The sequence below is a fragment of the Canis lupus genome, chromosome 23 (assembly GCF_003254725.2).
Source record: "Canis lupus dingo isolate Sandy chromosome 23, ASM325472v2, whole genome shotgun sequence".
In the NCBI taxonomy this organism is placed as follows: domain Eukaryota; kingdom Metazoa; phylum Chordata; class Mammalia; order Carnivora; family Canidae; genus Canis; species Canis lupus.
In genome coordinates, this window is record NC_064265.1 from 29,330,220 (window position 1) to 29,342,325 (window position 12,106).

A 12,106-nucleotide genomic window follows, 5' to 3' on the forward strand; every position below is an offset into this window, starting at 1 on the left:
TGCCCCGTCTGTGATTTTCTCTGTATCCCTACTTCTCTTATTCTGTTTCACTCACCGGCTCCCTTACCTCTGCCCCTCTCTTTGTCTTTCACACCCGCTCTCTCAATCTCTTTCTCTTCCTCACTTTTTTTTTTACAGAGTGAAAATATGCTGATAAATAAGTAAATTTTCTTACTTAAGAACACTCAAAATTTATTTCTATAATTTGCAGGGAGGTCATCTTTTACTTAAAAAACATGAAGTTCCTATTTCCTCAGCTTCAGTATTTTATTTTTATATATTTTTTATATTTTTATATTAATATATATATATTTCCTCAGTATTCAGAACTCCTTTCTTTCCCTTCTAAGGAAAAAATTTATAACCATATGATTATGCAAATTATGATTATTAGTCCAGTAAATCTTTACTAGGTCATGAGTCAACAAATGAGAGACAGAGAATCAAGAGAAACATATCATCAATTTATTTACAAATGATTTACCAAGCTGTCAGCCTTCAGTGCTGGGGGAGAAAAAAAGTGAATTGTGTCCTGTACGTTCTGGAGAGAAGTCCACGCAAGTTGGACTTTTTTTTTTTTTTTTTGGACTTTTACATATATTCATGGCATGGATTCCTTGCCAACACGTATATTAAGCAAATGTGTGGACTCTGCAGAAGTTGCACTGTCAACACTGTAATTCTATAACAAGTTGAGACGTAATCCTCTTTGAGATATTACAGTGAATTTTAAGTTAACTGCATGTGATATGTTTTCTCCCTGTTTTACTACAGTGCAGGCTCATTTCCCTTGACTACTAAACTTGCGGGCTTCCTTTCTCCTCCTTCACTCTTAGTTAACATGTGTTCAGGGACAACACATTATTTCTTCCCTAAGAAAAACCTTACAAAGATAACACTCTTGGAGCTAAAAAAAATTAACAATTATCACACAAGGCTAATAATGTTAACGATTTTTTCCTACCAAGGTTTTCCTCCATCGGTGGTAGATAAAGGGCATTTTAATACAATTTCCTGGCCCTTACAAAACAGTATCTATCCAAGGACTTAAGCGATAAGATGCTACTTTCTTCTTTTTATCAATTATAGAGAATACTTGACCATAAATGGTTAAATCACATACCCAGGCAAATCCTTAGAAAATTATTAGAACCGAAATAAAAGGTGCCTCTGATTAAAGTGGTAACATTCATAACAATAAATGATCAATACTCAATGCTTATTATATGCCAGGCACTGTTCTGAGAGTTCAATATGGAATAGGTCACATTACCCTCAAACAACCCTGTAAAGTAAGGCTGCTAGGAAAACACAGGATACCTAGTTAAATGTGAATTTCAGATAAACAGCAAATAATTTTTTAGCATAAAGGATGTTTCATGCAATATTTGGGCATCCTGTAGTTTGGTTTGCTACATCTGGCAACTGTTCTATAAAGCTATAAAGTTATAAAAACCTTACTACCTCGATTTTATAGATAAAGAAAGTGAGATTCAAAGAGGTTAAGCAACTTGTCCATGGTTACACAGTAATCATGGAGTAGTCAGGATTTGAATCCAGGCTGTACGATCAAAGAGGCTACACCCCTAATCATGGTACATATTGCATTCCCGCCATGTGCATTTAAGCCAGCACATGGATCTGAGATCTCCCCATGGGGGTTGGGTGTACAGACTTGTGATCAGCAGTTTCCACACTGTTTCTCTATGATACAAGAAAAATAAATCTTCCCCAATTCTGAAAAGCTATTCTTGGCAGAAAGAGCAGGAAACTGTCCTGTTCTTGTTCTCTCTCATAAACAGAGTTATCAGAGTTATCACACAGTCTTTTAAAACAGGTTTTTCAAAGCGTGTCCCACGGAATGCTAGTATGATGAGTTATTAACAGGAGTTGCTTCGTAAAAAACGGGTTTCAATAGGCAAATCAGTCTTGGGAACAGAATGAGGGTTAAACTGTATTTCAGGTCTCTGAAGGGCAGGGCTTCCTAGTCTTTAATATTCTGATATATGCTATGACTTTAAAAGAAAGGATTTAGTAGTGAACTGTATTTCCTAGACTTTGACCAAAGAATCCACCTCCTTCTTTTTCCAGTGTCCCCTAGAAAACTCTTAGAGAATCATTATTTTTAACTTTTTGGAGAGAAAATAATAAGCATGGTGAGTATGGGAGGTCAAGGGAGAACTCTCTTGGTTGCCTTTTTCAGGAGGGACCTGAGTTTAGTGACCACCAGGATTAGAAGTGGAAGTTCCAGGCAACTAGAACATCCTTGCCCTGAGGCTGGAACAATGACTGTGTGGAAGAGCAGGGGCTCTGTGGCTAAGCATGTTTAGCAAGCGTGTAAGGTAATAACATCGAGGTGGGCAGGGCCAGAACAGGTAGGATGCTATAACATGCCAAATCTCCTTACTCGATGGAGAAGGATCATTCATAGGGGTACCAAATCGTGGTTCTTTTTTTAAAAAGTTACCTATGATCTAAAAGGTTGAAGTAAATGTGATGTGGTGAGGAAAACAGTGGGTAGCATTCACAAAAAGTAGAGATCTGGATGGCTCATTCAATCTCTTTCAACCTGTCTCCTTCTTTGTTCAGGATAGGGCCAGCCTAGTCTCAGGGAGCTGTGAGAATGGAAGGGGGGACGGGGGAGGGGGCTGTAGGTGTGTAGATTGTACAAAACCATGGGAGGTTGCACAGACATAAAGGGTTGTTCTCCTGGATATCTTCCTATTGCAATTATCACTGATACTGCAAAATAGTCCTACTGCTGACCCTATATTTTTAGGTTTCTAAAGGATTTCATGGCATATGCTGGACCGAGAACAGAGGTTACAAATTTGGCAGAGCAACAGTTAAGAAGTTTGCCTTAAAATAGACTTACAGGAGCACCTAGGCACAGTCCAGAGGCTCCAGCCTAAACTCTAGGAGCTCAAGAAGGCCATGCGTGCACTTGAGAGCACTCACTGATATGTGCATGTGCACATGGTTTTGTACAAAATTAATATGTATGGATTTCCAGACTCTGGTGGGAGGTGGGGGTCTGGGGATAGGGGGCAGGTGGTTTATTAATTGTCTCTGTTGGACACTCCTTCTGAAGAGCCCACAGCATGTTTGAACCACTACCTCAAAAACCCTTAAAATCTATTGAAATATAGGGGAGTACAATTATTCCTGACCTGTAGGGACAGACTAAGAAAGCCTGTTCAAGTCTATGATTATGGTCCAGGGCTCTGCTATTTAAAAAGCTCTCCTTTAAGAAGACTGCACTTCTTTTTCTGCACAGGCCATATTGTCATTTAGATGCATAATCGCAATTTTATTTTTTAAATAGTATTTGGAATTGTTTCTTACATCAAGGTTTTATTTTCCTTTAGTGTAACACCACCACCACCACCACCACCACCACCACCACCCCAACACACAGAGCTTCCAATCTTAGAGGAAAAGACTAGAGTTTATTAAGAAACCCCAGATCCCAGATCACCCAGTGATAGGATGTTGAGGTGTGTGCTTTAGCAGAGAGATGAGCCTCTTACACAGGTTAAGAAGGCTGGCATTGGAGGCACATAGTCTGTGTTTGGATCTCCGCTGTACCATGTACACCCTATGTGACCTTGAGGAGGTCACTTAACTAGGGCTGATTTACTTGTTTGTGAAATGAAGATAATAATCGTAAATCCTTTGTAAAACTGATGAATGGATTAAATTTTGACAAGCACTTAAAACAGTTTCTAGGACACAGCAAGCATTAAAAAAAACCTTATTGTGGTCACAGACTGGTAGGAAGCGTTGTAAATTATTTTACTAGTGTCTTTCATCTGACTTCCCTTTGGCTAACTCAGTTCTCACTCAGAAATATCAGTGAGGGTGACAGAGCAGGAGAGACTCCTAACTCTGGGAATCGAACAAGGGGTGGTGGAAGGGGAGGTAGGTGGGAGGTTGGAGTGACTGGGTGATGGGCACTGAGGAGAGCACTTGATGGGATGAGTACTGGGTGTTATGCTATAGGTTGGCACATTGAACTCCAATTTAAAAATATATACAAAAGAGAGAGAGAGAGAGAGAGAGAGAGAGAGAGAGATGATTTTGCCCCCTAGGGCACATTTGGCAGTGTCTGGAGAACTTTTTGGTTGTCAAAATTAGGGATTGCTACTAGCATCTGGTGTGTAAACATTGAACAGGACAGCCCCTCACAAGGAATAATCCGGCCCAAAATGTCAATCGTGCTAAGGTTGAGAAACCCTGGAAACTAAACATGGTAGGATTTATAATTCACTAAAACCACACGATAATTTTAGTTACTCAGATCTAAGAAAGCATTTTTCACAATTACCTGGGATCTTAAAAGTCTAAAGTATGTTTAGATTATAGAAAGAAAACTAATGAGGGGCTCCTGGGTGGCTCAGTTGGTTAAGCATCTGCCTTTGGCTCAGCTCAGGTCATGATCCCAGTTTCCCTGCTCGGTGGGGAGCCTGCTTTTCCCTCTCCCTCTGCTCTTCCCCCACCCAATTCATGTTTGCTCTTGCTCTCTCTCTCTCAAATAAATAAAATCTTTTTTAAAAAAAAGAAAGAAAGAGCACTAATGATTAGCCTTGATAATTTCTGAGACTATGCAGCCTTTCTTCCAAACTATGAAGGGACCATTCACAACAATAGTTTCTTACCTAACCAAAATGATTTCTTAAGATCCACTATACCATGTTCTCTCTGTTTGCTGTAGCTTGAGATTTTAATTTCTCATCAGTTTAGGGATCCAAAAAATAAGTTTTCTTTATACACTAGAGATACAACCCAGGTCCTATAAGTCTCCCTAACTTTCTTGGAATCCTATCTGATAGATGGGATTTACAGCCTAAAATTTAAGTCTGTTCCATATTTTGTGTCTCCTGGAGCATCTTAGCTGGGTAATGTAAATGACAAGTGCAGGAAATCTCATAATGCAAGATGTTATGCAGCCCTCCTCTGTATTAAAAATGTTTGCTGCCAGGGACACCTGGGTAGCTCAGCGGTTGAACGTCTGCCTTTGGCTCAGGGTGTGATCCCAGAGTCCCAGGACTGAGTCCCATGTTGGGCTTCCTGCATGGAGCCTGCTTCTCCCTCTGCCTATCTCTCTGCCTCTCTCTCTCTCTCTCTCTGTCTCTCATGAATACATAAATAAAGTCTTTTAAAAAAATGTTTGCTGGCATCAGTATAGACTTCATCTTGGATTTCTTGAATATTTTCCATGTTTTATCTTTTGCTTGTAAAAGAACTGTGTATTTGGCTTGATATTTTATTCAGAAAGCATACTGGAGTTACAAAACACCAAGGTTTTGAAAGTCCAGACTACTCTCCCCAAAGAGGAAAATGTCCAATCAAAATAGCATGATATGCATACTAATCCAGAAATATGTTCTTAAAGTATTAAGAATTAGCTTTTCTAATCTCCCTAACCATAAGTCCTTTATCCCTCATTTCCTAAAAACTAATAAATCACTGGCTCAGGATGGTCATAAATTGTATGTGGCATTTAAGAGCTATTATTTTTGTCATATGTAAGAATTTTTACACCATTCATTAAGGAAGAATACTTCTCATCAGAGTCTATCTGCAATAAAATAATCTTGCTAAGCTTTGTGCTCCTTCTTGCCCCAATATACAAACCAGTCTCCATGTGTGGCTCACCTGCTTTCTGATAACTGACCATTACTTACACTACCTGAAACAGAGTGTTAGTGAGCTTAAAACAGTGGTTTTTTTTTTTTTAAGATTTTTATTTTTTTATTTATTCATGAGAGACACAGAGAGAAAGAGAGGCAGAGACATAGGCAGAGGGAGAAGCAGGCTCCATGCAAGGAGACCGACATGGGACCCAATCCTGGGACTCCAGGATCATGCCCCAGGCCGAAGGCAGGTGCCAAACCCACTGAGCCACTCAGGGATCCCAAAACAGTAGTTTTTAACCTGATATTTACCTGAGGAGGTCTTTAAAATCCTGATGCCCTAGCCACATCCTAAGGTTGAGAACCAGCAGTTCGAAAGAAAATCTATTAGGATGAACTGAGGCAAAACACCAACGTGAACTTTGTAACATTACTGTCTCAATCTCTTTTCAGGTGTTTAGGCATGGAGATCGAAGTCCCATTGAGACCTTCCCAAATGATCCCATTAAGGAAGCTTCATGGCCACAAGGATTTGGCCAACTCACTCAGGTTGGTTGGATTTTCAGCTAAAGGTTGCTGATGAGTCTTATGGAAAACTATGTGGAGTTTGTAATACATTGAAACCATAGAACTACTTTAGTTACTCAGATTTGGGAGAGTTGTGTGTGTGTGTGTGTGTGTGTGTGTGTGTGTGTGTGTGTGTCTAAAGTGTGCTTTGATTGTGGCAGGTGAAGCACTAATGGTTAACTTCAATAATTTCTGATCATAACCAAGTCACCCCTCATGACTAGTAATGGGAGGAAAATTGTATAAAATTGCCCATTTTGATCTTTTTTTGCCCTATTTGGCTTTATTAAAGCATAAGAACTGCGCATGGCAATAGACGAATACATGAGCTTAAAGATGCTGAAGAGAGCCAAGAGGTCCTTGGAAACTAGCTCTTGAGTTTCTCTGCTTCCACCTGAGGAAGTAGAAAACCACCTTGTAATCAATAAACTGGATCAGCAGGGTTAGGAAAACAGGATTCCTCTGGAAGTGCTGATACCAAATTTGATTTTTTTTTTATCAGCGGAATACACTGGGATTGAACCTTCTTTTAAGTGGTCTTTTTTTTTTTTAAACATTTTTTAAAGATTTTATTTATTTATTCATGAGAGAGAGAGAGAGAGAGGCAGAGACACAGGCAGAGGGAGAAGCAGGCTCCATGCAGGGAGCCCGATGTGGGACTCAATCCCAGGCCTCTAGGATCTTGCCCTGGGCCGAAGGTAGGCGCTAAACCCCTGAGCCACCCAGGGATCCCCTTTTTAAGTGGTCTTAAACATAAGGAGCCCTAACTCCTAAAGAGCACAAAAGGAGAAGGGTTGGGTAGGGGAAATACAAAGGCATCTGTAATCACTGTTGCAGTGCCCCACTCCCTTCCCTTGTAAGAGTAGATGGCTCTTCTATTTGGAGCCACAAGGCCATGTGTATGGCTTCTGTCCCGACCAAAGCACTGTTTAATTACATTAAGAAAATGTCGTAGAATGTTTAGAGTTGACTATCTCTAAACATTTAACCAAACATTTAAACCAATAGGTCTCAGTCTGGGCTAAACATTGAAATTATATGGAGAGCTTTAAAAAATATTGATGTCTGGGAGGGCACATGATGTGATGAGCATAAGTGTTATATGTAACTGATGAATTATTAAAAACTACATCTGAAACTCATGATGTATTATATGTTGGCTAATTGAATTTAAATTTTAAAAAATAGGAAGGTTCTTACTTAATTCATATAGAGTGTGGCCCAGACATTGGGATTTTCAGAAATTCCTTAGCTGATCAGTTGACTCTGAATGTGCAGCCAAGTCTGAGAACCACTTCTCTAACTCGACCACAGTGTTTCATAGAGGAGAAATCCCACAGAGGCTATTTGAGGTCAGCATCTTTTGACCCCCTGATCAGAGCTCCTCTCAGCATAACCTACTCAGCTTCTGGCTCCTTAAAAGAGGGAACAGTAATAAAAACTCAGGGCTACTTCTTAATACCTGTGGCTACATGGAGACTCCTGTTCCCATGTTCTGCTTTTCCAGGAAGACTTTAAGATTCTTTCAGACTGTGGGGATCTGGATTCTCCTTCTGGGAGTCTTTTGACTAGCCATCAAATTTTCCTAGAGCAGTATTTTTCAAGCTTCCAAGTACAAATGTACCATTTGGAGACCTTGTTAAAATGCAGGTTCTATTATTCAAAGGAAATGAAAACATTAGTTCAAAGGATATCTGCAACCCCTTGTTCATTGCAGCATTACTTACAATAGCCAAGCTATGGAAACAACCTAAGTGCCCATCAACAAAAGAATGAATAAAGAAGTTGTGGTATTGACATATAATGAAATATTATAGCTATAAAAAATGTATAAAATCCTGCTGTTTGTGAAAACATGGGTAAACCTTAAGGACATTATGCTAAGTAATATAAGTCAGACAGAGAAAGACAAATACTGTATGATCTCAATTATATGTGGAATCAAAAAAATTTTTTTAACCAAACTCATAGGAAAAGGGATCAGATTTTTGGTTACCAAGGCAGGGGGTAGGGAGAAGAAGATTGGGGAAAAGGCAGTTAAAAGTACAAACTTCCAGTTACAAGGTAAATAAGTACTAGGGATTTAATGTACAGCATAATGACTACGAATAAAACAGCTCTATGATACATATGAAAGTTGCTGTGAGAATAAATCTCAAGAGTTCTCATCACAAGGAAAAACAATTTGGGTTTTTTTTCTTTCTCTTTTGATTGTATCTCTATGAAAGGACAGATGCTAACTAAATTCATAATTTATCATTTCACAATATATGTAAACCAAATTGCATGCTGTATACCTTAAACTTATACAGTGATGTATGTCAATTATATATCAATAAAACTTGAGGAATAAAGAAAAAAATGCAGATTCTAATTCAGCAGGTCTGACATGGGCCTAAGAGTCTTCATTTCTAACAAACTCCAAGGTGACACCAGTGGTGCTGGTACCTGGCCACTCCTGGAAGTAGCAAGGTTCTAGAGCTCAAATTCCAGCCCTTGGCCTGGTACTTCCAATCTATATAATGAAAGGGTGATAGCTTTCTAGGTCAGTAGTTCTCAAAGTGTGATCCCTAGATGAGCAACATCACCATTACTTGAAAATTTGTCAGAAATGTAAGTTCTCTGGCCCTCCCCACTGAACCAGAAACTCTGGGCTTCAATTCTGGGAACCTTTGGTTTAACAAATCCTCCAGGTGATTCTGTGCATGCTGACATTTGAAAACCACTGCTCTATAGAAGATGATTCTTTCGTCAAAATTCAGCTATAAGTTAGTACAACAAATTAGGCCCAAAGTACCTACTTCTTTAACTACCCATGTCATCCAGGAAACTAGCAAAGCTCAAAGTACACATTACTCTTTTCCTACCTCCTTCCCCATCCTAGAAGGGTGGTGATGATCATGGGAGCCAGGAGTACAAGCAAATGAATGAGTGGGACCAAGCAGAAGCTCTAGTGACCACATCCTCTCTGACTCCTGAAGCTCTAGTAAAATTTTAGATTAAAGACAGACTTGAATGCAGTGTTTCTCAAGCATGACACTCTACTACATGGATCTGAATCACACAACACACTTATTAAAATGCAGATTCCAGGGCCACTCTGGGGTCTAACAAGCAGGAAATCTCTGAGGGAAATGCTGAGGCATCTTCATTTCAACAAGCACCCCTGGATAATTTTTCTTCTGATGCTTGAGGATCACTGAACTAAAGCAACATTCCTCAATAATTACTATCCATCAGAATCTTAGTAAGCTTGTTAAAAAGAGGTTCCTGAGCTCCACTCCCCAAAGGTTCTGGCTTCATAGATCAAGATAGGTCTCAAGAATTCGATTTCTTACATACTTCCAAGAAATGCTAATACTGCTGATCCCCAGACCACACTTTGGGTAACAGCTCTCGTTTTTCATGAACAACGCATAAATTAACTGTGCAGATAAAAATTATCACACCCCGAAAGTGATTGAAAGGTGAAAGTGATCTTCAGATTAACCAAGTCCAACCTCTTATTAGATGGTTGAGTTTCTTCACCGACTCTCCACCATGTGGTCAACCAGCTCTCCTGAACGTTCTACCAACAAAGATGAGCAAGTAATGTTCCACACTAGAGATGAACCATTTACTTAAATTAGATCAATCACTAGTTATTAACTGTGCTCTATGTTAGGTGCTAAAGAAGGTGAATAAGTTTTCTCAAGGAGTCATGGTTAAAGATTACAACCCTTTTTTCTTGTTTGCATTTACAATTATGTTGTTATTGTGGAACTATTAAAGTACACCATGGTTTGCTCTACGCATTCAGTAAGGAGAGATAAGATCATACATGAAGTGCACAGAATTCACTTTCGCTGATTTTTGCTTTTATTTGTTCCTGTAGCTGGGCATGGAGCAGCATTATGAACTTGGACAGTATATAAAGAAAAGATATGGGAAATTTTTGAATGAGTCCTACAAACGTGAACAGGCAAGTTGGGGAGCCAAGAATGGGAACCTTTGTCCTTGAAAGAGTTTAGCATGATGTTGCATTTGTAAAAGTGCTTTGCCTATTTCCCAAGGGACTTACACGAGTCAGAGATCTTATTTACAAATGTACTCCTCTTTTTTTTTTTTTAAGATTTTATTTATTTATGAGAGAGAGAAAGAGTACAAGCGGAGGGGAGGGGCAGAGTGGGAGGAAGAAGCAGGCTCACTGCTGAGCAGAGAGCCTGACTTGCTGGATCCCAGGACTCTGCGATCACTCTCTGAGATGAAGGCAGACATGTAACCGACTGAGCCACCCAGGCACCCCAAATGTACTCCTCTTTATATGAATACTCTGTTCCTAAAAAATTTATGAATACTAAGTTGAAAATTTTATGGACACCTATGGCAAATACTTTGGCTTAGCAAGTAGCCACCACTTAAATGGTCTCTTTGTCAATTCAACTATTGACATACCAGGGTGGCATTCTCATAATACTCTCTCTTCTATAGTAGATATCATGATGCTTGCTACCAGATGTCTGCTAATGTTTTGGTGTGAGGGTCCTGGCCTTTCTCAGATGTGCTCTTCATTCCCCAGGGATAAACCCACAGTTCCAAGCAGTTAGAATCTCCTTTGATTTTCCTACTCTAGGTTTATATTCAAAGCACGGATGTTGATCGGACGTTGATGAGTGCTATGACAAACCTTGCAGGCCTGTTTCCTCCAGAGGGTATCAGCATCTGGAATCCCAGCCTACCCTGGCAGCCCATCCCAGTGCACACACTCTCTCTTTCTGAAGATCGGGTAAGTATTATAGAAAAGCCTGCACATCCCATTGGCCTAGGAGGAGGAAGGCAGGTTGCCCAGTACTTGTGGGTTTGGAGGTCTGGACACTGTTTGGTCTGTGCAATCTTAATCCTTTTCTAAATAAACATATGAAGGACAAAGTAGGACATAGAAAGCCCCAGGCAAGAGAGAGCAGGAACAGAATTTCAGTGTGGACCTTTATCATCCACATTGTTTTGCCACCCTTTCAGCAAATGGCAATATGAGGGCACCTGGGTGGTGCAGTTGATTAAGTGGCCAAATCTTGGTTTCAGCTCAGGTCATGATCTCCCAGTCATGGGATTGAGCCCCAAGTCAGCTCCACACTCCACACTCAGTGCCAAGTCAGCTTGAGTTTCTCCCTCCCTGTGCCTCTGCCCCTCTCCACCACATGCTTGCTTTCTCTCTCTCTCTCAAATAAATAATCTTTTTTTTAATGGCGATTTGCCCCCTCCACCTTCACATGTACATGCATGTGTGTGTGCGCGCACACACACACACACACACAGTCCCCCTTGTTCTACCTTCAATTCCTAGGCTTTTGGTGCCCCACATAGGGTTCTCCTCCCTCTAGAATATCCTAAGATCTTTCTATCTACAAAATACCCCTCCTCACATGAAAACCCCCATTCTGAGATAGGGGATTTTTTTTTTTAATTTTTATTTATTTATGATAGTCACACAGAGATACAGAGAGAGAGAGAGGCAGAGGGAGAAGCAGGCTCCATGCACCGGGAGCCCGACGTGGGATTCGATCCCGGGTCTCCAGGATCGCGCCCTGGGCCAAAGGCAGGCGCCAAACCCCTGCGCCACCCAGGGATCCCGAGATAGGGGATTAAAGAAAGATTTGAGTACATAGTCAGTGACCAGCATTTTGATATATGTCATCATATTTACCTTTCATAACAACCTTGAATGGACAACATTATGTTCTCCTTTTATAGCCAGAGAAATATGTACTCAGAGAGATAAACAAAATAGGCCCAGTGCCACAAAGCTGGTAAGCATTATTACTGAGACCAGAACCAGACTTATCTCATTCCAGAGTAATTTCCTTCCCTGTAAACTAATAGTTCTCAAAGTTATTATATTAGAGTTACCTGAAAAAAATGTTTCA

At 40.2% G+C, this 12,106-nt stretch overlaps 1 protein-coding gene across 10 annotated transcripts in view; it reads left to right on the plus strand.

The window, feature by feature from the left end:
* ACP3 (acid phosphatase 3) overlaps nt 1-12,106 on the plus strand; it is a 59,568-nt gene that overhangs the window by 1,787 nt on the left and 45,675 nt on the right. For all 10 annotated transcript variants that reach the window (XR_007405172.1, XR_004808689.2, XR_007405173.1 and 7 more), the window contains exons 2-4: nt 6,090-6,185; nt 10,078-10,164; nt 10,816-10,968. Coding sequence is in view for 3 of the 10 variants with exons in the window: in XM_025448933.3 (XP_025304718.1) it covers nt 6,090-6,185; nt 10,078-10,164; nt 10,816-10,968 (336 nt within the window). In the remaining 7 variants the exon portion in view is untranslated. The remainder of the gene's footprint in view (nt 1-6,089; nt 6,186-10,077; nt 10,165-10,815; nt 10,969-12,106) is intronic.